A 25,990-nucleotide genomic window follows, 5' to 3' on the forward strand; every position below is an offset into this window, starting at 1 on the left:
AGGTTTCTGCTCCTATGGGCCTGACCTTCATTTTCAAAGGCTCCCCCCCCCCCGGCTTCTGTGGGGAGGGTGAGAGCCGAGCATGACTAGAGGTCCCCTCAGGAAGGTTCCAGAGCGAAGTCTTGGAGGACTCTCCAGGCGTGGTGCCACCGGCTGGGTAGAGGCCTGGGCTTTGCCGTCGGGGAACTGCTGGCCCCTTAGCCCCGTCCCTTCCTCCCTGGGCTCCTGGTGGCGTGGCGACCCTCTTACTCTGCTCTCCTGGTAGGGTCTGTACCAGTGGGTCTACCACACCCACGAGGACGCCCAGGAGGCCCGAGGCAGCCAGGAGGCCCCCGGCGAGGACCCCCAGCCCGACTCAGGTAACGCGACAGAGACTCCGCAGGGGACCGACTGGCCCTCTTCCTGGGCCGCCGCTCCTATTACGTTCTGATGGCAGCCTTCACGAAGCACAAACCTGTGGCTTAGAACACGCGTTTATTTTCTCAGTTACTGGAGGCCGCAGGTCCAACGTGAGTCTCGCTGGGCCATCGGCCAGGTGTCAGCAGAGCTGAGCTCCTTTCCGGGGCTCTGGGGGAGGATCCATTTACTCACCTCCTTCAGCTTCTAGAAGCTGCCTGCGTGCCTTGCACGTGGTCCCTTCCTCCACCTCCGGAGCCAGTGATGTTGGTCCGAGTGTCCTTCACTCCGCCGTCTCTTTAACTCTGACCCTTCGGCCTCTGTACGCACTCAGCGACCTTGTGCTCACAGTGGGTTCGTCTGGCTCTTGCCTTGTAAAGCCCGTTGTTGAGCAAACTTCATTCCGTCTGTAACCTCCCCCCCCCACGTAACAGCGGACTTCCAGGGTCCTGGGCTTAGACCCGGACATCTTTCAGAGGCCACAGCTCCCATCCTCATCTCTGTAGCCCAGCCTCAGCCCTGTCTTTCCATGTTCTGTCCCCAGGCCCCCCAGGCCCCGCCCACGTAGCATGGCCCAAGTTGAACTCCTGTCCTTCCCTGAAGCCTGGTTCCCCCCCAGGCGCCCTACCCCGTCTTCCTGACTCTAAGGCCCCGAGCTTCGGCGCACGCCCGACCTCTCCTCTTTCTCCTCTCTCCCTCCACCTTCACTTGTTGCCCTGCCTTCTTCATGCATCCGGAACCTGACCGCGGCCCACGGCCCCCATCCCTGCCTGGCATAAGCCGCCGTCGCTTCTCACCGGCACTGCCGCGGTAGCCTGCTTCGTCTTCTCCCTGTCCTCCCGTACTTCTCCTCCTGCGGGCTCTTCTCAAAAAAACAGAACAGAACCTTCCAGTGGCTCCAGGCAAAGATCAAGTCTTCCTCCTCACGGTCTTCCGGCTCCAGCCTGGCCTTCAGCTCTACCTCTGAGCACTCTGCCTCTTGCCCTCTGGCCCGTTCACTCCAGCCTCTTGCTTTTTTTTTTTTTAATTTTATTTTTGAAAGAGAGACAGCGTGAGCAGGGGAGGGTCCGAGAGAGAGGGAGACACAGAATCTGAAACGGGCTCCAGGCTCTGAGCTGGCTGTCAGCACAGAGCCCAACGCGGGGCTCAAACCCACGAACTGTGAGATCATGCCCTGAGCCGAAGTCGGACGCTTGAAGTTGGATGCTTAATCGACTGAGCCACCCAGGCGCCCCTAGCCTCTTGCTCTTAAATACCAAATGTATTTAAAATGTAAAAGACCCCAGGGCCTTTGCACTTGCAGTTTCCCCCTGGCTAGAATGCTCTCCTCCAGAGTACTTCTTACCTCATGCTCTTCACTTCACTCAACTTGGCTCAGATGTCACCTCCTCCGGGGGGTGTCTGGCGTGTTCCCCACTAGAGCAGAAGACCCATGGGGTATGGGGGCTTGTTTATTTTCTGCCTTGCTGTATCCTCAGAGCCTAGAACTGGGCCTGGCACATCCAGTTTTACTGCAGCCTCGTGAAGAGTCTCTCTGTTTTTGTCCGGTTCTCAGCTGTGCTCTCTCTGTGTCGGTTTCTCGTTTATGGGCTGTTGTCTGCCCCGTGGGGCTGGCAGCTTGGGATCTAGTAGAAAAAGAGAACGCCTCCTTCTCTTTGTAGATCCCACAAAAGTCCCACACTGGGCTCTCATGGCCTCGCTTGGGCCACATGCTCATTCCTGAACCAATGACTATGCAAAGGGGAAATTGAACCGCCCCGGTGCGGTGCCTCCGGGGAAGGGTGTGGTCAGGGCTTCCTTCTCCTGAGCCAAATGGACTGGGAGTGGGGCACAAAGGTGGATTCCTGGAAGGGAAATCTCGGACAAGGGCCGGAGGCTAGCGGGCTGGCCAGGGTGAGCAGCGGCAGCGGAACCGGCGGCCCGTGTGTCCCAGCAAGAGCCATCTGTGGTGCAGGGTCGGGGTCGGGCGGCTTCGTGGTGGCTCCCCCTCCTCAGGTTTGCCGGTCCCCTTGGCTTCCAGACTTCCCGCTGCTGTCGCTGGGTCCCCAGCTGAGCCTGCATGAGGACAGCCCTGTGGTCAGCCTGACGGTGGACAACGGACACCTGGAGCACGGTGTGGTGTATGAGTACGTGAGCACCGCAGGCATCAAGTGCCACGTGCTGGAGAAGATCGTGGAGCCCCGTGGCTGCTTCAGCCTCACGGCCAAGGTCTTGCTGGACGCTGCCCTGGCCTGGTGGGGGGCGGGGCGGTTCTCATTCCCTCCAGGTCAGCCTGGAGCCCTGAATTCTCCTCTCTAGCCCCCCTTCCCCCTCCCACTTGATAGCTGTGGGACTTAGGAGAGTGGTTTTGTCCTCTTTAGTTAGCTTATTTATCTGCAAAATGGGCCAGTAATAGACTCTGCCTCCCAGGGTTTTAGAAGGGAGCTGCAGGTACGCAGCGAGGGCTCAGTGGTTCGTGTTTCTGCAGATCCTCAAGGCCTTTGCCGCAGACGACACTGTCTTTGTGCAGAACTGTGGGCGGCTCATGGCCCTGAACAACGACATCAAGACCATGTCCCACTTCGAGTTCCGCAACATCTGTGACACCAAGCTGGAGCGCATCGGCCAGAGGATCTCCTGCTACCAGGAGGTGCCCACGCCCCGGGGTCCCAGCCTGGGGTATTCGGGCTGTCAATGTCACAACCCCGCCCACCTTAGATTAAGCGAACAGGAGCATTTATTGGTTTGTTACTTACGGAAAAGTCCGGAGCTGAATTTCAGGCAAGGTTGCATCCAGGTGCTCAAACGAATAGCGCCCCCATCAGAAGAATGTGGCGCCTCTCTTCGTGCCTTGACTTCCCCGTGTTGGCTTTACCCTCCGGGCGGGCCCTTCTCGCGCGGCGACAAAATGGTCCCCGGTAGAAACGGAATCAGAGGAGCTCTTATTGGCTTGGCTTGGGTCCCTGTCTACGCCTGTACGAACCACTTCAGGGCAGGGAGGCCAGCCTTACCTGCTCCTCACAGACTGTGGAGGTAGGAATGCGGGGAGGTATGCGAGGGCCTCCGATTTCTCCGCACCGTTTGAAGCTATTGGCGTTCTGTCCAGTTTTTGAAGGTCGGGCCCGGGCGAGGATAGATTGGGTGCTGGGGGTGGGCCGGAATTCCCGGGCCCCTGAATCATGACCCTGTGCCCCCTGCCTTTCTCAGTTTGCAGCCCAGCTGAAGAGCAGGGTCAGCCCACCCTTCAAGCAGGCCCCCCTGGAGCCCCATGTGCTGTGTGGCCTGGACTTCTGCCCCACCAACTGCCACATCAACCTCATGGAAGTGTCCTACCCCAAGACCACTCCCTCAGTTGGCAGGTCCTTCAGTATCCGTTTTGGTCGTAAACCCTCCCTCATCGGCCTCGACCCAGAGCAAGGTAACTGCACCTGTCTATTAGATGTTCAGATCTCACAGATACATACACAGAAACCTGTCTGGAGGCCAGCAGCCTGGGACTGCACTGGCGGCTCCACAGGCGTCAGGGATCCAAGTTCTTCTCCCCCACAATCTGTGTTTGTGGCTTCCATCCTGAAGGATGCCTCATGTTATAAAGAAGCTGCTGGAGTACCAGCCATCACATTCGTAGTCCCAGTCAGGAAAAGTACCGGGGTAGTTAAGAGCGTATTAGCACCGAACAGAAACTTTCTTCTCAAAGTAATGTGATGGATTAAAAGAATCTTTAGCAGGAGATTTTTCTCACTCATTGGGATTCTTGGAATAGGTTTGTGTATTTCTGTCAGAGGGGTTCATGGGTGCCTGGAGGCTCTTTCCAAGTGAGCCCTCCCTCCCTCCACTGTAGGCCACCTGAACCCCATGTCCTACACCCAGCACTGTATCACCACCATGGCTGCCCCATCCTGGAGGTGTCTGCCCGCCGTGGACGGGGACCCCCAACACCAGGGTCTCAATGACAGCAGCTCCGGGCCAGCCGATGGGAGCCTGGGCCCGGAGGACCGGGGCCTGAGCTTCTTGCTGAAGCAGGAGGACCGGGAGATCCAGGACGCCTACCTGCAGCTCTTCACCAAACTGGATGTGGCGCTGAAGGAGATGAAGCAGTATGTCACCCAGATCAACAGGTGAGCCCTGGCCCCCAGGGAACGGGGTGGGGGGCGTCCGGGCCGGGGTTCGCCGGCCTCAGCAACATCCACGCTGTGGGTAAGATAACTGGGGCACATGTGAGGCTATTTAGCGATGCCCCTGGTCTCTGTCCACTGGAGGCTCATAGCGCGCCTGTTTCACGGCTGTGACGACCGAAAACACTCCCGGACGTTGGCAGATGCCCCTCCCTACGCACCCTGCGACCTGGACTTGTGCGCCACCAATTGCTGCGTTACTCCTCTCCCTTCACCCACCCCCGACTGAGAGCTGCTACTCTAATAAAGTAATGGGTGTGGGCAGCAGTCATTAGCAGAGGCTGATACTATGTGGAGAAAGGTTTTGGGGTAACTTTATAACAGACACGGCAGCAAGGGAGGCAGCTGGGCGTGGCCTCTCCGGTGTAATGACGGGACCCTCAGTGGAAGGGCACCGTTCTCCCGTCACAATGTCTGTCTCACTACTCAGCGACAGGATGTGGGGGGCAGAGGATGGTGGAGCGGTCCTTTGGAGATGCAGGTGGCCGCATCTATAGGGCGGTGATTCTAGACAAGTGGCCCAGAGTCATTCCCACATAAATGGTGGGGGGCGGCGGGGAGGGGGGCACAGTGAGGAAGAGGGGGACAGACTTGAGACGCAGCGTCCGGACCTGGTCAGGATTGCGTTTCTAACACGGCGCCTGTGAAAAGACACCGTCGGGGATGTTTGAATGTGGATGGTGCTAGATGGTGTTGAGGGATTGTGAGTTCTGTTAGGTGTGGCGACAGCAGTCGGGTTATGTTTGAAAGAGTGTTCCTCAGCGTTGACGCTGTTGGCGTTTTGGGCCAGATTATTCTTCGTCGTGGAGCCATTCTGTGTGCTGTAAAATATTTAGGGGGCACAGTTGTGCCCTGACCCTTGTCTCCCACTTCAGTTGTGACAAATAGAAATGTTTCTGGGCCTTGCCAAGTGTTTGCCCCTCAGGAAACATGCTAAATTGCTAAATGTTTCCGAGGGGTGGGGGTGGGGTTAAGAACGTTGCTTTAACAGAAAGCCCTAGTGTGTCAGAGACGCATATGGAAGTGTTTAGGGGGGAAATTATATATCTTAGACTTATTTTAAATACTCCAGCAAAAGCAAAAGCTGTGGGAAAGACTGAGGAAACCAAGGTGGCTCCCGAGTTGTCACCGACCTAGCTAGCTGCTGGGTGCCTGGGTTTATTGTACTGTCCCTTCTACTTTTGTGCGTGTTGGAAACTGTACATGATAAAGGAAAAATAATGTAGGGTCTGCTGATAGGCACGGGTTTGAATCCTGGCCCTGTCACTTAATGGCTGTGCCACTTAGTCCCTTAGCCTCTCTGAACCTTGATGTCCCTGCCTGTAAAATGGGGCTAATCATAATACTGACCTTACCGAGATGGAGAAGGAGTATATGCACCAGGGTTTAATGATCACTTGCAAAGTACCAGATGTTTTTCTAAGCATTTTATGTATTTTAACTCCCTTAATCTTTACAGCAGCCTAGCACTAGTATCATAGATACTGATATTACTCCATTTTACAGATGAAGAAACTGGACCTCGGAGAGGATAAATAATTGCTTTAGGTCTCTAAGCTAGGGAATGGTACTGGGGTCTGTCTGATTTAAGACCCTATGCTCTTGACCATTATATTCTGTGCCAGAGGTTGAGAGACTATGGCCTATGGGCCAAATCCAGCCCAGCCCACTGCTTGTTTTTTATTTATTTTTTAATGTTTATTTACTTTTGAGAGGGAGAGAGGGGATCTGAAGCAGGCTCCCGGCTCCAAGCTGTCAGCACAGAGCCCGATGTGGGGCTCAAACTCAACAGCCATGAGATCATGACCTGGGCTGATGTCAGACGCTTAACCGATTGAGCCGCCAGGTGCCCCACTGCTTGTTTGTTTAAATAAAGTTTTATTGGAACACAGCCATACCCATCTGTTTACATCTTGTCTGTGGTGCTTTCCCAGCAGAGTTGGGTGGTTGAGGAGTAGCAAATGGTGTGGCCTGCAAAGCTGAAGAGATTTGCTCTCTGGGGCTTTCACGCTCAGTCTTCCAGTCCTGTTCAGGGCTCTTGAGCCTTCTCTGGCTTCCGCGTGAAATAAACACCCCCTGGATCTTGCGCCCCCTGCAGGAAGGGGAGCGTATGTGCATCCGCAGAGTTGCTAGGAATTTCAGGGAAGGGATGGGAAGTATTTGATGGCCCTCTGCTTGGAGTCAAGGTTAGGCCAGAGGTCAAGGCCTCACCTGGGGCCTCCACGGAGGCGAATAAAGCTGTGGGCCTAAAGTTTACGTCCTTCGCTGCCACAGGTTGCTGTCCACCATCACGGAGCCCACCTCCAGCGGCCCCTGCGACGCCCCCGTGGCTGAGGAGGCCTCGTCCCCACCTCTGGCCAGTGAAGAGAGCGAGATGGACAGGGCCGACCACGGGGGCATCAAGAAGGTTTGCTTCAAGGTGTCTGAGGAGGATCAGGAGGACTCGGGCCACGATACCATGAGCTACCGTGACTCCTACAGGTGCGGGCAGCCGTGGGGCTTGACCTGGACGGCCCGGGGGATTGTCAAGGACATTGACCCACGGGGAGGCAGAATCAGCGGCACATCTCCCAGGAAGCCGCGGGATGGGGCTCGGTTCTCACCTGTTTGGTTCCGGGGGGTCACCTGAGCCCCTCGAAGCACACCCCCAGGCCCCCTGTGACTCTCTTGCCCCAAGGCCAGCATTTCAGGGCCTGACCCCTTGGGGTCTCCGTCCCCCCGCTCTGCCTCCGTCCTGCCCTGCGCTTGTTGACAGAGTGCAGCAAAGAAATAGTCAGGGTCTGTAGTGCCTTCAAACTCAACGTGAGGCATGTTTCTGCAGGAAACACCATTTATTTTTACTTGGTTCAAGGAGGAAGATGCTGGGGTTTTTTCCTCCTCCTGGTGAAGTTAATTAGAACCAGATCAGGGACGTCCTAATTAGCGGGTTAAGTAAGACTAAAAACTCAGTGTCCTTCATAAACCGCGTAGCGGGTAAATGGAATTTCCTACCTTGCGTCAACAAGCACCGGGGTCCCTGGTGAAAGCTTATGTAATGATCGACCGTTGTAAGCAAAGTCGCATCTTGGAGGTGCTTCAGAAGACACAGAACTGGGGGAATTTGACCAGAAAGCCCTTCGCCTCAGCCCTCCTGGTTCCTACTCTTTCCATCTCCAAGGACCCACTGGTCGGTGTCTCCGGCTAACTGGGTGCTTTGTGTCCCCAGAGCCTCACATCCACAGTCCAGGATTCTCATTACAGTTTGGGGTATTCCGAGTTTTTCCCTGGGTTGTCAAACGGATGAAGGAAAGGATTCAGGATTGGGGTTTCTGATTTCCCCGTGTCTTCTGAGTTCCGGGGAGAGGACGCAGAGCCGTGTGGCCGCGTGTGGGACGTGCAGGCGTGACAGAGTGACAGCATGTCCACACAGATACACACGATACCCTGCCCTCCTCTGTGGCTACGTTTCTGCACTGCGGCCCTGTCGTGTTTCCCCACCGTCAGACCCTGGGGGTCGAGGGGCCCGGGCTTGTGTTTGCACCCTGGCAAGTGGGTCCCGTGAGCTGGGAGCAGACGGTGTGGTCCGGAGGCTGACTCAGCCCTGCCTCTCTGCCCCTTTGCAGTGAGTGTAACAGCAACCGCGACTCCGTTCTGTCCTACACCAGCGTGAGAAGTAACAGCTCCTACCTGGGCAGTGACGAGATGGGGTCTGGTGAGTCAGCGGCTCGTGCTCCGGGGTCCGGTCTGCCCACCGGGACTTTGTGTTGTTTTATTTTTATTTTATTAGATTTTGTGTAGTACACTAACACAAATACTGCGTAGCGTGGCAGTGTATTTCCTTCCCTTCACTTAGCCAGCAGCTGTTTGTTGAGCACGTACTGGGTTCTGGACGTCAGCAGTGAATGGAAGGGCAAAGACCCTGGCGCCCCCTGGAGCTGACATTGTCCGTGAATGTCATGGCCACAGAATGCATGAAACATGATGCAGTGACAGATTTTAAAAAAAATTTTTTAACGTTTTTATTATTGAGAGACACAGAGACAGAGCATGAGCAGGGGAGGGGCAGAGAGAGGGAGACACAGAATCTGAAAACAGGCTCCAGGCTCTGAGCTGTCAGCACAGAGCCCGACACGGGGCTCGAACTCACAAACTGTGAGATCATGACCTGAGCTCAAGTCAGACTCTTAACAAGCTGAGCCACCAGGCGCCCCTGCAATGACAGATTATGACGGCCGCTCTGAGGTCACTCAAGTAAGGCGACCTGATGGTCTCCCTAGAAATGACACATGTTCACACCAACCTTTCAAATGACCCCAAAAAGTTCAAAAGAAGTGCATGAAAATCAGTTAGAGTCGCCCCCCGGCCCCCAGAAGTGACCGTCGATGGTGTTGGGAGATCATTTGGTGAGCACGTGGTTCTGCACAGACGGACGGGTGTACGGCCGGATGGACGCACAGACATAAAAGTTTATAAATTAGATGAGACTGTACTCGCAGCTTTTACTGAAAGACTGAAAGTTGTTTCTATTTTAGTTTATTTTAGCCCTTAAAATAGTACTTTTGTGAACAGGTCACACACCCAAATGGTTCCCAGTTCAGCAGGCACAGGAGGGTGGGTGATGACAAGCCTGCCTCCCACCCTCGTCCCCCCGCCCCCGGTTCCCAGGCCCCCGCTGCCCCTGCTGCCTTCTGCGCTCTCCCAGAGCTGGTCTCTGCACAGAAGTTTAATTTTAATTGTCCTTCAGTTTAACAGAAGAAAAGAAAGAAGCTCAAGTGAACTTGACAATACTGCTGAACTTTAGATAAATATTTCATCACTAAGATGTTTCGCCGCATAAACCGTCCCTGGGGAAGTTTTAGCCAGGAGCTTATGTGTGNCCCTGTCTCCTCGTTTGCAGAACAGAATAATAGCAGTGGCTTATTGCCATTGTGGAATACTTTCATTGCTATTGTCTGCTTTGCAGATGAAGACACTGAGGCTCAGAGAGGTCAAGTGACCTGCCCAGGGTCACACAGCTGGGATCTGAGTCTGTCAGACTCCAGATCAGCCTTAGCTTTTGTAGCTCTGAGGCTCTGCCGCCTTCTCGGCACGAGGCTGGGAAGGTGTGGAAGGGGCAGGAATGGGTGATGGCCGTGGCTTCTCCCTTCTTCCAGGGGACGAGCTGCCGTGTGACATGCGGATCCCGTCAGACAAGCAGGACAAGCTTCACGGCTGCCTGGAGCATCTCTTTAACCAGGTAGACCTTCGTCCCACCCGTGGCCTGGCCTTGGGTTCCTCCCATCACCCCTGCTGGGAACAGGTAAGCCAGGAGCCAGACTAACCCGCAGATTCCTGCCTCCCAGGTGGACTCCATCCACGCACTCCTCAAGGGGCCCGTCATGAGCAGAGCTTTTGAAGAGACCAAGCATTTCCCCATGGACCACAGCCTGCAAGGTGAGCGGAGGGGAGCCCTGGGCTGGGACGGTGTCTGGACCACACAGGGAGACCGCCCGCAACGGGGACGTGTGCCGCGCCGGGGCGGGACGCCTGGGTCACGGTCTCAGCCTCATCCCCCTCCTGCCCTGTGGCTGTGGGCTCGTCCCCGGGCTCAGCAGGTCCAGCCCCTGGGCCAGGTCTACCCACAGCCAGCTCTGTTTTTGTGAGCCCGAATGGCTCTGTTCTTTGTTTTGTTTTTAATGAAGAGTTGCGAAAATAAAGACAGAGACCGTAGGAAACAGGCCATACGCCTTGCAAAGCCTGAGACGGGGCCTGTCTGGCTTTTTGCAGAGAAGTTTGTGGACCCCCGGGCTGGTCCCTGAGCCTGTCCGGGCCTCCACCTGCCCATTTGTAACATAAGGGCACAGACTGTAACATAAGGGCAGTTTGCTGGACTTCACATGCCCAGCCCCGCCTTTATCATCTTAAACCGTGTTCACAGACCCGCCTACGTGTTCACATTTTTAAAAACCATATTCATCAACTGTCTTTATTGACAAAACTTTGTGAAGAAGTGTTTCTCTTCTATTCATTTTCTAAAAATGTTTATTTTTGAGAGCGAGGCTGTGCAGGGGAGGGACAGAGAGGGAGAGAGAGACTTGCAAGCAGGCTCTATGCTGTCAGCACAGAGCCCGATGTGGGGCTTGAACTCACGAATCCTGAGATCATGACCTGAGCCAAAATCAAGAGTCAGATGCTTAACCGACTGAGCCACCCGGGTGCCCCGAGTATTTCCCATTTAGAAATTTAATTTTTAAGGAACTTACTTAAACTCTCTAGTGTGGAAAACCAGAAGGACATGCCATCAAGTAGTGATGACTGTAACGCTAGTGGAAGCATCAACCAATAATGTCATAATCCTGTCGTTAGGTGCAGGGGCCTGCCCACAGCTCCTTATTCTTTCGTGAGAGGGTCAGTGAGTTGAAGGAGTGGTAAGGATTTACCAGCTCCAAATTGGCAGTTTATTCTTGAAATGATTGAGAGAAAGGGAATTGACATGCATGTCTTCACATTAGCCTTTCCTCCTGTTTACCCACTTACCCATCCATGTACCTACTTACCCACTCATCCACATGCCCACCCACCCCCACCACATGTGTATACATTCACCTACTGTCTACATGCCCACCCACCCAGCATCCACCCACTCACTTATCTACACACCTGCTCCCCCACCCACCATCCATCCATCCACCCACCCACTTGTCTACGTGTCCACCCATCCACTGTCCATCCATTCAGCCACCCACTCATCCACACATGCACCCCCCTACCCATCATCCGTCCATCCATCTATCCATCCATGCATTCTTCCATCCAGTAAGTAATTCCCAAGAACTAGCTTGCACCAGGCCTTGTGCTGGGTTCTCGAGACCCTGAGATGAATGTGACACTGCCCCTGACCTGAAGGGGCTCCCAGTTGAGGCAGGACATAGGAAAAGAAGCAGGCAGTTGCTCCTAAGTGAGAGTCGGAAGCAGTGAGGCGTGGGAGTGCCCTAGCTCCTCTGCCCCTCCTCCCTTCTCATGGTCACCTCTCCCAGGGATGAGCCTCAGAAAGCAGAAATGTCAAATTGAGAGAAACCACCAAGATCTCAAGAAGTCTGAGACTTCATAGCAGGGAAGAGGCCAAAGGACAGAGGCCTGGCCTTTGAATAGCCCTGCTGGGGCAGGGTTCAAACCCCATCTCTGTCCTTACCCAGCTGTGGGACTCCAGGCAAGTCTGTCTGCGAGGGCTTCCCTCTCTCTATATGGAAAAGTTAGACTGAGTTATAACTCATATGCCAGCTCTTTTGGTTGTGGGTACAAGGAGGTTGTACCTGAGAATTTTTCTGTGACTGTGTCCAGGCTTGGGAGAAGAGGATGCAGTGATTGATTAGTGATGTCTGCATGGGATTGGTTACACTGTAGGCGCCGCAGGCTCAGATGGGCAGGAAGGAGTGCTGAGATTGATTAGTGATGTCTGCCATGAGTGCAGTACTGTGGACAGGTAGCACACTTACCATGTGTTTGCCTTCTGTGGACAGAAGAGTCCTGCCAGCAGCCTTTACTTAGGATTCTGGGCTTTGAATTCTGGTGATGGGTCATAGGCCTCTGTGCCGTTGTTCTTCAATGCTACCTCTGTCCCTTTCCTGCCCCAGAGTTCAAACAGAAAGAGGAGTGTACGATCCGTGGCCGGAGCTTGATCCAGATCAGCATCCAGGAGGACCCTTGGAACCTCCCCAACTCCATCAAGACCCTGGTGGACAACATCCAGCGATACGTGGAAGGTCAGTGGGGCAGGGAAAGGTGTTTCATGGCCTTCAGTTCCGCATGTGGAACATAGAAAGGTCAGGAGTGGGTCAGTCTCCGTGTCCCATGTCTGTCTGTGCCCAAAGGAACAAGAAAAGTGGGGGCCCCTTTCGTGGCTGAGTGTCCTGGCCTGGGCCTTGTATGCACTTGACCTGGGAGCTGCAGATCCTGGCTGCCTGCGGCTCCCTCGCACACTTAGGAGGCACAGAAGGCTGAACTAGTTTTCTTCTCAGCCTCCAAAAGTGGATTTAACTCAGTTCCTCTTATTTGTTATTAAGATCACAAGCTGCGGGCCCCCAGGTAGGTTTGGATGCTACAGCATTAAACAGTGTGAATCCACTGCCAGCATCTATAATCCGAGATCCCACATAAAAATCTAGGTGTCTGGCTCCTCTCGAACCATCAGAAGGTCTGGCAGTAGCAGGCCTGCAGTCCCCCGGGCACGCTCGGCTGGAGAGGAGGGCGGGGAGGGCGTCTTCCTGTTCGCCACACTCCCCAGCACTCCCTGCGGCCTGGCGTCTGCTTCACGCATCCGACCTCACCTCTCTGGCCCTTGGCGGCGTTTGGGCCTGGGCCTCCTGGGTCGGAGGGACCCCAGGACAGCAGGAGGTGCGAGGCCTTGGGCCCATCCCCCCAGGAACAGCGGCCTCCGAGTTGGAAGTTGGTGTTGGCCCTGAGCTGTCCTGTTTTCCAAACTATAATTACTTAAGAGTGTGGACGCTGGAGTGGGATGGCCGAATCTCAGCTCTCCCACTCGGGGGCTGTGTGACCTTGGCAAATTCTTATATGTCTCTGTGCCTCAGCACCTTCATTTGTAAAATTGGCTCATGGTGCTACCTCCCTCACATGTTTTCATGAGAGTTAAAGGTCACCACGGATAGAGTGCTTCATTCAGCACCCGGCACACAGTGGGTCCCCAGTGATAAAGGTCTCTGGCTGCTGCTGGTACCACCACACCAAAATAAATTTTATTTATTTATTTTGAGAGACAGAGACAGCATGAGTGGGGGAGGGGCAGAGAGATAGAGAGAGAGAGAGAGAGAGAGAGAGAATGAATCCCAAGCAGGCTCTGCGCTGCTAGTGCAGAGTCTGACACAGGGCTCGAACTCACAAAACCGTGAGAACACAGCCTGAGCCCAAACCCAGAGTCAGGCGCTTCACGACTGAGCCACCAGGTGCCCCGGGACAGAAGGTATCTTCAGAGGCCGACTCCAGAGGCCTTTCTGATCTTTCCTGTAAGCCCCCTCTGGGCCTGAGAAGGCGCCTCTCTCTGAAGGAAAGAAAGGGTGTTAGTTCCGTCTCTGGAAGGTCTGAGCTCTGTCCGCACGTGTGCAGGCCCGGGGCTGCCTAGGATGTGCGTAAGAAGCCAGGGACGCACCTGTGTGTAGGTACACATGTGTGTGCTCACGCTTGTGTGCGAGGCTCCTGGGCCGGGCCCATGCTTTGGAGGCTGGTTTCGGTCTCTTTCTGGGGGGCACATGTAAACTGATGCAGCTGCCGGTTGGGGTTCCGTCCCCCGGGTGTCGGGTTCTGGAATTCTCCCCGTATTCAGCACAAGCTCCTCTAGCACCGCAGGACACACCTGGGCTTCACCATGAGGGTTCTGAGCACCGGGGCCGTGGGGGGCCTTCTGCCGACTCCTCTCAGCCTGTCCTTGCTCTGCCCTCTCCTTCCAGACGGGAAGAACCAGCTGCTCCTGGCCTTGCTGAAATGCACAGGTGAGGGCTCGGAAGGAGCGGCGTCTGCGTGTGGGGGAGAGGCTGCCCTGGCAGGGGTGATCTTGACCTCAGCTCAGGGAGGCCTCTTCCGCTGGCCCGTGGTGACTTTCCCCTGGTCGTTGGGGCTGGCACAGGGGAAGAGTAACATCGTGGCCCCTCGCACCTGCCAGAACTACACATCTTCCTCTTGTGTCTGGGGACAAGTGTCAGGGCCCTGGAGCCAGGAGCTGGGTCTCTTGCTGTCTCCTGGGCCCGGGCGGATCTGGATGAGGACACAGATGGAGGGTGATGGGCAGGGAGTCTCCTTGCCTGTGGTGCCCGCGCCCCCAGCCTGGAGTCCCTTCCCTCCCCCCCTCCCACCGCCACCCCTGGGGAGGAAGAAAGGGCTGATGGGCTGGGGGGCAGGTGTCTGCAGAGAGGGCGGAGGGGCCGCTGGGCTGGGCGCTCCTGGGTGTTCCCTGTCCCTCCCTTCTTTCCAGAAAGTCTCAGCCAAAGGGCAGCTAAAATAGGGTCAGAATTGGTCACTAAAAACCAGTTGGCAGAAGCCAGTGATGAAAAACAGTCTTTTCCAGAAGATTTTGGGGTCCTACACGGCCGATCGATGGAAATGGGCCAGTCCTCGACCAGGGCAGGGGTGGGGGGAGGCGGCCGGAAGGAAGAAGGTGTGCGGCTCAGAAATAGAGAACATGGGAGACTGCCTTTCCTGAAACATGGCTCTTGGCGGAAATGCTTGGTGTCATTGTCATTCTCAGTCAGGGCAGAGAAGTCCCTGACACACAGGCTAACAGCTGAGGGTAAGGGTTTTGGGAAAGCCTTAAAAAAAAAGTGTTGTTTCTTTCTTTTAATAGATGGATCATTGAGATAATTGAGTTTTTTGGCAAATTGGCTTGCTTTTTACAGATTTGAGTTTTGTGAAGTTGGCTTTGGTTTGCTGGGATTAGTTAACTTCTGGCAGGCTGGCCCGGGGCGGGGGAGCGCAGGGGGAGGTCGCTGGCGGGAGGTGGGTTCTGGGCCCCAGGCCGGGGGACGGCGCCCAGGAGCGCCCAGCCCAGCGGCCCCTCCGCCCTCTCTGCAGACACCGAGCTGCAGCTGCGAAGGGACGCCATCTTCTGCCAGGCCCTGGTGGCCGCCGTGTGCACCTTCTCCGAGCAGCTGCTGGCGGCCCTCAGCTACCGCTACAACAACAACGGCGAGTNGTGGCTGGAGCAGGTGGCAGCCACCGGGGTCCTGCTGCACTGCCAGTCCCTGCTCTCGCCGGCTGCCCTGGTGAGTGGGGGGCGAGGGGCACCCGGGCGAGTGGGGGGCGTGGAACAGGGCGCAGGAGAGGTCCTGCCTGCTCACCCGGGCTCTTGCGCCTTGTGCAGTCAGCACTTATTGAGCCCCTACTGTATGCCACTGTTGTTACAGGCACTGGGGAGCCAGCAGGGAGCAGAGCCGTGTCCTTGTATCGGGCATCTTCTGTCCTGGTGGGGGAGGGGCAGGCACAAATAAGTGACATAAATGGTAGGGACCAGTGTTTCTCACGCTGGGCAGTTGTACCTCCTAGGAGACACTTTGTGATGTCTGGAGGGAGTGTAGGTTGTCAGAACAACTTGGCGTCCGGTGTAAGAGTTTGGGGATGCTGCTAAACCTTCTACAGTGCTTAGGATACCCCTCCCCAACAGATAACCTGGACTTAAATGTCCCAGGTGCCACCTCTGAGCGTAGTGATAAAGGCTAAGGCGAAAAACAAGGAAGGGGGGCAGGAAGGTCTGCGGTGGCAGCAGTACAAAGTTTTGATGAGATGGTCAGTGAAGCCCTCACTGAGAAGGTGACCTCTGACTGAAAAATTGCAGGGGAGGGAGTGAGCCAGGAGGATATAGGGAGGAACCTTCCAGGCAGCAAAGAACAGGAGGTGCAAAGGCCCTGAGGCAGGAGCTTGCATGCAGTGTCTGAGAATCAAGGTGCCCAGTATGGCTGGAGCAGAGTGAACCAGGGGAGGGTGGGGACGGGGAGTCCCAAGAACTAACTGCGTCAGACTCTGCAAGCCTTCCAGGCTGTGGTAGGGACTCTGGCTGTTCCTGGGTGGTTGGGAGCCCTAGGAGGGTTTTGAGCAGAGGACGGAGCAGGGTCTGACTCCTAAACGTAATGAATCGCCCACGCTGCTGGGTGGGGATGAGACTACCGAAGGGCAAGGGTGGAAACTGGGGGGTCGGAGAGCCGGGTCCTGTAACAATCAGGTGAAATTCCCTGGCACAGGGAGCATCTCATTCAATCCTTGCGGTAGCCCTGAGGGAAGTCCTTTACCGTCCACATTTCAAGGATGAGAACGCTGTGGTCCAGGGGTCAGGTCTGAACTCTGGGAGCCTGACTCTGGGCCTGGTAACCCCTAGGGTACCCTGCTTTCTCTGCACCTTCTCGTTTATTCTTGACTACCGTGTCTGTGCACTAGCAGGGCTCGGAATCAGCCCCAGAGAGGCAGAACCAGGGACTCAGCCTTTGGGGGTGCTGGTGCCCAGAGCTGACACCCCCGGCAATGCAGCAGTACTTGCTCTGTGCTGTTGCTTCCCCACCCCGGGTGCCCTTTGCTGGGGCTCCCCCACCCCTGGGGCTCTGAGCCTCCGAGGCAGTGTCCCAGCTGGCTGGAAAGTGTGGCCGTGGCGCTCCCTCTGGTGGCCACTTTGGTGCAGCTGTCTGCCTGGCCTGAGAGCTACTCTCATTTGGCTCCCGAAAGCAGCACTGGAGGGACCGAAAGGCAGCTGCGACAGCCAGCCCCCACTTTCCTCTTCCCAGGTGAGGACACGGGGCCCAGCGCATTAATTCATCAGCCACCACGATGTGCCAGGCTCTGAGCTGGGTGCTGCGGGTCTGAAGCTAACTTCCTAGCTGGGGAAAGCAGACTGAGAAGGAATGGAGAAGGGAGGGAGATGGAAAGAAGGGGAGAGTTTATAGAAGTTGTAGAAGCGACTGCATTTCCTTGGGTGGATGGTCAGAGCCAGCGTCTCTGAGGTGGGGATGTCTGAGCTGAGACCGGGGTACCAAGACAGCTATTGGGGTGGGTGGTCTGATAAAGAGTGTGCTGGGCAGAGGGAACGGCATGTGCAAAGGCTCTGAGCAGGCTGGGTATGGTTTGGGGGATCAGCTTGGCCACATCCGTGGGGCGTAGAGGGAGGCACAGAGCCTCTCGCCGCCTCTCCAGGTTATCTGTGTCTGCGAGGCCGGTGTGGTCCTTGTACAGGGCGGTGAGGAGGGGAGCTGGGTGGGTCGGCAGAATGCTTTGCTGGCTGCACTCACGGGGCTTGTGATCTGTGCAGGGCGAGGGGAGAGAGATGCTGGGAAGGTTTGCGGCGTGGACTTCCGGGCCAGCGCTGGTGTGCTTTGCTGAAGTGGGCCTGTAGAAGGAAGGTGGGCAGGAAAATGGGGGCTTCTGCTGGGTGTGTTAGGCTTGAAATGGCTGGGACGGATCAGTGCACATTAGAACAGAGACGGTTCTGGCCACGGGGGGCACAGGAAGAGCCTAGAGCAAACGCAGTTTCACACACAGCTCTGGACGGCCCAGCTCGGGACCCTGGGGCTGGTGGACGATCCAGCTCGGGACCCTGGGGCTGGGAGGCTCGCAGCCTCGTGTGTGGACTGGAGATGGATCACAGAATCCTGAAGTGAAATCTCAGGGCAGGGGTGGCATCTGAGACCCCTCCACCCCATCTCCCTCTGCAGAAGGAGGAGCGGACCATGCTGGAGGACATCTGGGTGACCCTGTCAGAGCTGGACAATGTCACCTTTTCCTTTAAACAGCTGGATGAGAACTACGTGGCCAGTGAGTGACTCTTACCGCCCCCGCCGTGAGAGTTGGGGTTCTGGGGTGGAGGTTCTGGGCTGCTCTGGAGCCACCCTGCCGTCAGGCCAGCTGCAGGATTAAACCAGATCTAGCACTTTGAAACCTCTTGCTCCCAACATGAGCCCCAAAGCCGAACCTTGGGGCGTGTATGGAAAGAGGGGTTTTGTTTTGTATGAGCCCAGCCACCTCCCAGCAGTTCTTGGGATAACAGCCAATACCTAATTCTTACTAAAATGCTACCCTAGAGATGCTTCTTTGGAGGGAAGGCCTTAAGATTTCTTAAGGGTTTATACCATACTTTTTTTCCCCCTGTCTTCCTCCTTCCCTCCCAACTACCCTTTCACCTGCTCAATCATCCATCCCTCTATCCACCCACCCACCTATCTCTCTGTCCATCTGTCCGTCCATCCATCCATTCCATCTACTTACCCACCCAGCCAGCCAGCCCTTCTATCCACCCGTCTGTCTATCTGTCCACCCACTCATCCAGCCAGCCAGCCCATCCATCTACCCATCTATCCATCCACACATCTACCCATCCTATCTACCCATCCATCCAATCCAATCCATCCATCCATTCATCCACCCATCCACCCATCTACCCATCTATCCAGCCAGCCTATCCATCCACCCATCCATGCATCTAACCATCTATCCATCCATCTACCCAATCCACCCATCCATGCCGTCTACCTATCCATCTGTCCATCCATCCACCCATCTATTCGCCCACCCACTCATCCTTCCATCCATCCATCCATCCATCCATCCATCCATCCATCCATCCATGAACCAATTTCTACCTCCTTGGGGGTGATATCATCCTGTTTAAAATGCAGACCAGAGTTTAGATGGACAGCATGTGTCTTCTTAGGTACCAATTGGAATTGATGGGTAGTGGCTGCCTCTCCACAGGCAGAGTTGGGCTCAGGGGCAGCTATTGGCTGGTTAGTGATGTTTGCTGTGGATGCAGGATGGGGTGTGAATACCGTAATTTTGCGACTCCTGCCATAACCTCTTCCTTACAGATGTAAATAAGATGCAGGTCCTATTTGAGGGAAGGTTTTGCCGGGTAGAGGCCCTGGGTTACCAGGGCAGGGGTATAAGGAGTGCAGTGAAGCCCTGAAGGCCTGGCAGCCCCCTGGCGGGGCAGCGTCCGCGCCAGGTCTAGGAATGAAGGAATGGAAAGTAGGACCTGCGGAAGCAGGTGAAAAGAAGTCAGAGGCGCGAGCAGGAGGTGGGGGGCGTGGCTTCCGAGGCTGGCCCTGGACGGAGGGGAGGGCAGGGAGGGCTGACCGGTGCTCCGGCTGGGCAGGCAGGGAGGTCCCAGGATGCCTCCCCGAAGGTGTGCTCAGAACAGTGAGCACAGGGAGCTGTGGAGCTGCCCCCGCGAAGGCAGAGCAGGGCTCCCCCAGGCCCAGGTACCGAGCCGCCCTGTCCCACCGTGTCCTCCCGCAGACACCAACGTCTTCTACCACATTGAGGGCAGCCGGCAGGCGCTGAAGGTCATCTTCTACCTCGACAGCTACCACTTCTCCAAGCTGCCCTCCCGCCTGGAGGGTGGAGGCAGCCTGAGGCTCCACACTGTGCTGTTCACGAAGGGTGAGCTGTGAGGTGCTGCGTGGGGCCCGCCGGGGAGCGCCGAGGCCTCTGAGCACACCCAGACCCAACCGCCTGCTCTTCCTCTTCTTCCTTCATAGCTCTGGAGAACGTGGAGGGGCCACCTCCTCCAGGCAGCCAGGCTGCAGAAGATTTGCAGCAGGAGATCAACGCCCAGTCCCTGGAGAAAGTGCAGCAGTATTACCGCAAACTCAGGTAGGTGTCTGCCTGGGCCGCGTGCTGGGGACAGGAGTCTGGGCACTGTCATGGCAGAGCAGACATGAGCACGCGCGGCACCAGGCAGGCTCCCGGGGTGGGAGTGCATGAACACCGTTTCTTGAGCACCTGCTGTCTACAGGGCCCTCTGCGTACACAAGCTCTTCAGATTCTCCCAGCAGTCACAGTGGGCCATTCTAGCCACTTTACAGATGAGGAAACTGAGGCTCCTAGAGCATAGCCAGCTTGCTCAAGTTCACACAGGTAGACAGTGGCTGAGCTGAGCTTTGAACTGGGTCCGTTTCCCTTCAAAACAGATTTCTCTGGTTGAGAGGACTGTGTATTTCATTCTGTGAGGGGTGGGAGCCGGGACAGGGGCCCTGGCGTTCTTGAGCCTGGGAGGAAGGGGAGTGGTCCCCAGGGCCTTGGCCCTGCTCCGAAGAAACCCCCAGAGAGAAGTGGAGAGCAGGGGCCACAGCCGCCAGAAGGAGCTTCAGGTCCAGGGAGGCAGCCCTCAGGCACCCCCACCCCCTTACCCCCGCCCCCAGTCTGCTTCTTCCTACTTCTGCCTCCCCTTCTTCCCCTGTGGGGAAGGTAGACTGCAAATCAGGAGATTGGGGTTTCAGGGTGTGGGTATGGCCTGTACCGTCTCGGGGCCCAGCTTTACCGTTTGGAGATGGGAGAGCCGTGCTTTCATGTGTTTGTTCGGGGAAAGCATCCAGCAGTATTATTAAAACTGGTGTCTCTTTGGGTTGATCAATGCCATCAGTCTGTCCTGTGCCATTTGCTGAAAAATTTATGTTTTTTTTTTAATGTTAGAGAGTGAGAGAGAGCATGTGTGCACACGGACGCAAGCCAGGGAGGGGCAGAGAGAGAATCTGAAGCAGGTTCCAAGCTGTCAGTGCAAAGCCTAACTCGGGGCTCAAACGCACTTAGCTGTGAGATCATGACCTGAGCCCAAGTTGGACACTCACCGACTGAGCCAACTGGGGCCCCCATGTGTTGAAAATTATAATCCTTGGCTCTGAGAGCACTCACACACCCCTCCCTTCCTTCATGCGGCACATGGTAACTGAGAGGTTTTGTGGGCCAGGCTGTGTTCTGGAGACTTGCTCTGGAGTCAGCAGTTCTTTGCAGAGCACAGATTCTAGAGCAGCAGGTGCCCTGCTTTGTCAATAAAGTTTTATTTGCACGCAGCCACGTTCCTTTGCGTATGTACCGTCCGTGGCAGCTTTAGTGCTGCAGCAGAACTGAGTAGCATCTGGATGGAGACAGTCGGGTGCACACAGCCTAAAACATTCAGTGTTTCTGACCCTTTACAGAAAAATGGGCTGAGCCCCGTTTTTAGAGGGGGAGCAGCAACAAGCCGGTAAACAAAGAGCACTGTCACCTGCCAAGGGGTGACAAGCAGGCAGGGGTGCTGTGACAGCAGGCAGGGAGAGGTGGCCTTTGAGGAGTGCCCCGGGGGGAGGACCCGGGAAGCCCCTGCCGTCCCCACCCCCCACTGTTAGAGGAACAGGAGGCTGGATGGGGAGAGCCAGGCGAGGCGCGCTCAGTTTGAGTCTTTGGGGGGGCAGACGGGCAGCGGCCCCAGGAGGGTAGGGGCCCCGCCCTCACCCCCCCTTTCTCTCTCAGGGCATTTTATCTGGAACGGTCTAACCTGCCCACGGATGCCAGCACGACGGCGGTGAAGATCGACCAGGTGTGCCCCGCCTTCCCTTGCCCTGCCGCGGAGCTCGGGCCGGGCCGGGGGGCTGCCGTCAGGGTCAGGATGTAGCAGCTGGGGCCCGGGGTCCCCGCCCAACTCGACTCCCGGCAGAGGAGCCCCTGAGTCCCCCCTCCAGGAATATCCCTCATGGGATAGCGCCTCCCCCATTCTAGGAATTCCGGCTTCTCCCTACCTGCTTTGGGCCCCTTAGACGTATCACCTGCTGGCATCTGCCCCCTGTGGCTGCCTTCTTCCCCTTGTTTGTCCAGGCGGGTCCCTGCGGCTGCAGCCCACGCCACATGTGGCCTTTGGTGGCCTTCTTGTTTGATTGGAACTTGTGGCCAGCCTTTTAAAGTCAAAAGCTTTCCAGTGAAATGGAGACTTCTAGCTCTTCCTGAGAAATGGAGAGAGCTGGCCGTGCGCGGCCCTCGGTCCCACGTGTCACAGTCGCCTTTCCAAGGGCATGTGCGCCAGGCTGTTGGCCCACGTCCCAGGCTCAGGCAGGCCTCAAGTTTGACAGCACTTTCGGGGACTGGCCTCGGGACTGGAGGCTGGGGGCTCTCAGAGAAGTCAGTGGGCACGGCCCTCTGGGAGTTTGCAATCTGGCTGGCAGAATATTAAGATGACACAGAGAGAATTGGCAAACCATCATTTTGTGCCTGCACAGGTGATTGAGGAAAGCTGGGGGCAGAAGGAGGGCCTTTCCCAGGAAGGTTCTGTCCGGAGAGGCCAGGAGAGGGCACTTCTTTCTGGCTTAGCTGGGGGTACACGGGGGCAGCTGGAAAGAATTAGGTTGGAAGGTTAGGCTGGAAATACAGAGTAAACACTGAATGCCAGCTTGCAGGCACTGGGGAGCCACAGATGGTCCTTGAGCCGGGGTTAGGAAGGTTAACCATGTAACCCCCGGAGTGGTGAGCCGGGAGTACAGCTATAGTAACAAAGCCAGAGGGAGGGAGACGATGGGGAGGAGGGCGGGTGGGGGCCTCCTCTCAATGCCCTGAGGTCTGTGTGTGCGCCTCGCAGCTGATACGCCCCATCAACGCCCTGGACGAACTCTGCCGCCTCATGAAGTCCCTCGTCCACCCCAAACCCGGTGCCAGCGGGAGCCTGGGCGCCGGCCTCATCCCCATCTCCTCGGAGCTCTGCTACCGCCTGGGCGCTTGCCAGATCGCCATGTGTGGCACGGGCATGCAGAGGTGAGCTGCAGGGCCCAGAGGGGTGGGAGGGGGCGGGCTTGGGAACAAGGAGGCGGGGCTCTGGGCCTCAGTTTGGGCAGTGGGACTGGAGGGGGTCCTAGGAGGGGGCCGCAGGAGCCTCTGCTTGCCTGTGCCTTGTGTGAGTCAGGAGCTGTGCCGTGTGGTTCCGCCTGACCCCCCCGCTCAGCATCAACTCGCTCCCCTTCACTGGGGCAGAACTGGCCTCTGTGTCCCACTGTCCCACTTTGTGCCCTCTGTCCCCGCTGCTTGTCCCCACGGGTAGAAGTCACCTTCTCCGAGAAGCCTTCCGGACCTCCCGATTTAACACCACACNAGTGTCGGCCAGCTCTGTGAGGGCGGGGACTCCTTCCACTTCTCTGCCATCCCCCAGCACGGAGAGCATCTGGCACAAAGCAGGTGCTCAATAAATGCTTGTTGAGAGTGCTCACTGTGTACTAGGCAGCACCGTTGTTAATGGGTTAGCTCATTTCCTCTTTATAGCAAGTCAGCTTGGTCAGGCCTCTTCCGGGGTTCTCGGTCCAGGGCGATTTTGCCCCCGGGGGACACTTGACAACGTGTCACAATGATGAGAGGAGGGTAGTGTTGGTGTCTAGTGTCAGGGGCAGGGCAGCCCCCCTCCCCAACCCCCCCCCCCNCTTACGGTGAAGGAGACGGGCCTGGAGAAGGCCGCCTGCCTGCTAAAGGCCACAGAATAATTACATGGCTAAGCTTTGAATCTGAGAGGTCTGGCTGCAGAGCCCACGTTCTCGAATTGTTCAGAACAGACTGAGAGATGAACAGATATGTCCTGTTCACAAGTTGGGAGGCATTAAGGGAATTGCCTCATTCGTTTCCTTCAGCAAGTATTTATGTACCAAGCACCTCTTCCGAGCTGGCCACTGGGAATGTCAGAGAACAAAAAGCAACTGCCCGGTGCTGACGTTTTAGGGGTGCGTGGGGTAGAGCAGTTAGGCGCCTGCTGTGTGCGGGGTGCTGGCTGTCAGGAGGAAGGATGGGCAGGTGGGGGACGGGGGCACAGGGCGGCTGGGGGGCCTCTCAGGGAGAAGGCACCTGAGGAGGAAGGAGCAAGGCCAGCAGTTACCTGGGGGCACATGGGGCAGTTCTCGGGGGAGAGGGCAGGGCGTGAGGCCAGCCTGGCAGCCACAGTCCCCCGCCCCGCCCCTGCAGGAGCACCCTGAGCGTCTCCCTGGAGCAGGCGGCCATCTTGGCGCGGAGCCACGGGCTGCTGCCCAAGTGCATCATGCAGGCCACAGACATCATGCGGAAGCAGGTGAGGCGGCTCCATCCACCAGGGCTCCCCCGGGGCTTGTGGGCTGAGGGCGTGGTGGGCTCTCAGCCAGGTGGGAGGAAGGGCCCCAGACCCGGACCTTCTCCCCATCCAGTGCGGCCTGGATTTCAGCTTCTGGGGCCTCCCGTGACTCCTCACCCCACCCCACCCCACCTGCACCCTCCCTCCCTGCACCCTGTGCAGATGCAGGTCCCAACCCTCATGGTTCTTCCTTCCCAGGGTCCCAGGGTGGAGATTCTGGCCAAAAACCTCCGAGTCAAGGATCCGATGCCCCAGGGCGCACAGCGNGGACCTGGGCTTGGCATGAAACTCCTGGCCTCACCGCAGGAAGCCCCCCATGGTGTTCGTAGGGGGCTTCACCTCTCATCTATGGGGACGCACTTTGGGGGGTGACAAATACCACTCCAGGCTCTGTTGTTTCTTTACCAAACAGCAACCTTGTAAGCATTCTCCACAGTTGTCAGGTGGGGAGACTGAGGCACAGACAGGTTAAGTGTCTTGTTGGAGGTCATATAGCTAGTAAATGGCGGGGCTGGGACTCTGCCCAGGCAGCGGAGGCCTAGGGGCCGAGCTCCTGCCCCCCATGTGCCGCCTCGCCTCCATCCTGCCTGTCACCACAGCGGCCTCTTGTCCGGTCCCCCGCCGTCATTCTCACAGCAGGTCTGACTCCGTCTCTCCTGCTTGAGACCCGCGAGTGGCTCCTTCTTACCTGGCGATGAAGCCCAGAATCCTGCCAGTGCAGACGCGGAGGAAACCTGGGGGCAGAGGGCTGCGTCTAGTTTGCCGCCGCTAGTGTGGGGAAGTGCACACCCCCCACCGTGTCCTCACACCCACACACGCGTGTGCATATGCGTCTGTATTTGTAAATGCGTTGCTGGTCCAGAGGGGGCCAGACAGCCGGGGGGAAGCACGAGCAGCGAGGGGGTTTCTCACCCGCCTCTATTGAGTTGTACTTCCTGGGCATGGACTCTGTGTTCCAGAAAGAAGGCCTGCGCGGCCATCCCTCATTGAGCCCCCTCTCTCTCCGCCAGGCTCTACCGCCTCTGCCAGCCGCCGGTGGACGGAGACCTCTGAGTGTGGACACAGATGCCCGGTGCTTGGCTGCATCCGCCAGAGCTGCACTTTGGGGAGCCCCGGGGGGCCATGCCGGCCACCTGCAGAGCTGGCCGCGAGGCTCCTTCCTGCCCCCGGGATCTGTCAACCTGAACCTTCACCTCCTGTGCAGACAAGCGGTGACCCACGCTCTCGGATGAGCTGGCCGATCGGCCCTGGGCCGGCGGGCGCCCCACGCTTCTGCCGGAAGCCCGAGGGGTGCTAGGGACCCACGGAGCCCGCTGACGGGCGCGGCCGGGACCTGGGCTCCTGCCCACGAGTCCCCGGGACACGGGGGAGACGTCACGGGCGCTGTAGCTGGAGGCCTGCACACCCAGCTCCCTCAGGATGGTTCAACCTGCACTTTTGAAACCCCTGGTTTCTTCCAAGTCCACATTCCAGGCGACACACGTGTCTCCCCCTCCTCCCCCCCACCTTAGCCGCCACTTCGCCCCTAACCCTGTACTAACGTGCTCGGTGGACTCGGGAAAGCCGGGCCTCTGCCAGGAAAGACAGAGGGACGGGGCACAACACCTGTCACCAAGAGCGTCCTCGGGAGCCACACCAGCTTCTCACGTCACTGCCATTGGACCCTGAGCCATCAGTCCTGGGCGCGAGATTTGCTCCGACTTTATTTATATGGCGTGAAATCTCTATGGTTTATTTTGGGGTTTTTATGTCCTTGGCGTTGTCGAGATTTTTTTTTTTCCTGGGTTGTGTAATTATATATTTGACATTTTAAATTTCAAAGAAGGGTATATTGTCTAACGGGACCAACATAAGGTAGTGTTGACTTTTCCCACTTCTACTAAAAAAGAGAAAAACTAAATTATTGAAAATTCAAAAAATTGTCAGTATTTCATCTTTTTTTTTTTTTTTTAATATTAGGGTCTTAAGGTATCACTTACAGGTGTTGACTAGGATTCCTTCGCCCCCGCCCCCCACCTCAGTTCTCCAGCAGCCGGTCAGTATTAGCTTGAATTACTCTGCTCCCTTTAGTGCCCAGCTGCCAGGGTTTGAGAGGCAGTTGGACCAGGGCTGG

The 25,990-nt window shown here is 56.8% G+C and overlaps 1 protein-coding gene across 1 annotated transcript in view; it reads left to right on the plus strand.

Moving 5' to 3' along the window:
• Positions 1–25,174, plus strand: part of PREX1 (phosphatidylinositol-3,4,5-trisphosphate dependent Rac exchange factor 1) — a 181,688-nt gene extending 156,514 nt beyond the window's left edge. Inside the window, exons 23-42 of the mRNA XM_077778338.1 lie at positions 266–359; positions 2,417–2,604; positions 2,864–3,025; positions 3,583–3,793; positions 4,217–4,493; positions 6,825–7,031; positions 8,153–8,241; positions 9,683–9,765; positions 9,872–9,962; positions 12,143–12,271; positions 13,970–14,011; positions 15,087–15,277; positions 17,708–17,807; positions 19,287–19,430; positions 19,529–19,643; positions 21,279–21,345; positions 22,375–22,547; positions 23,736–23,838; positions 24,076–24,202; positions 24,888–25,174. Of these exons, the coding sequence (XP_077634464.1) occupies positions 266–359; positions 2,417–2,604; positions 2,864–3,025; positions 3,583–3,793; positions 4,217–4,493; positions 6,825–7,031; positions 8,153–8,241; positions 9,683–9,765; positions 9,872–9,962; positions 12,143–12,271; positions 13,970–14,011; positions 15,087–15,277; positions 17,708–17,807; positions 19,287–19,430; positions 19,529–19,643; positions 21,279–21,345; positions 22,375–22,547; positions 23,736–23,838; positions 24,076–24,202; positions 24,888–25,174 (2,880 nt within the window). The remainder of the gene's footprint in view (positions 1–265; positions 360–2,416; positions 2,605–2,863; positions 3,026–3,582; positions 3,794–4,216; positions 4,494–6,824; positions 7,032–8,152; positions 8,242–9,682; positions 9,766–9,871; positions 9,963–12,142; positions 12,272–13,969; positions 14,012–15,086; positions 15,278–17,707; positions 17,808–19,286; positions 19,431–19,528; positions 19,644–21,278; positions 21,346–22,374; positions 22,548–23,735; positions 23,839–24,075; positions 24,203–24,887) is intronic.
• The last annotated feature ends 816 nt before the right edge of the window (positions 25,175–25,990 follow it).

The sequence above is a fragment of the Crocuta crocuta genome, unplaced genomic scaffold (assembly GCF_008692635.1).
Source record: "Crocuta crocuta isolate KB4526 unplaced genomic scaffold, BGI_CrCroc_1.0 scaffold27, whole genome shotgun sequence".
Taxonomy (NCBI): Eukaryota; Metazoa; Chordata; class Mammalia; order Carnivora; family Hyaenidae; genus Crocuta; species Crocuta crocuta.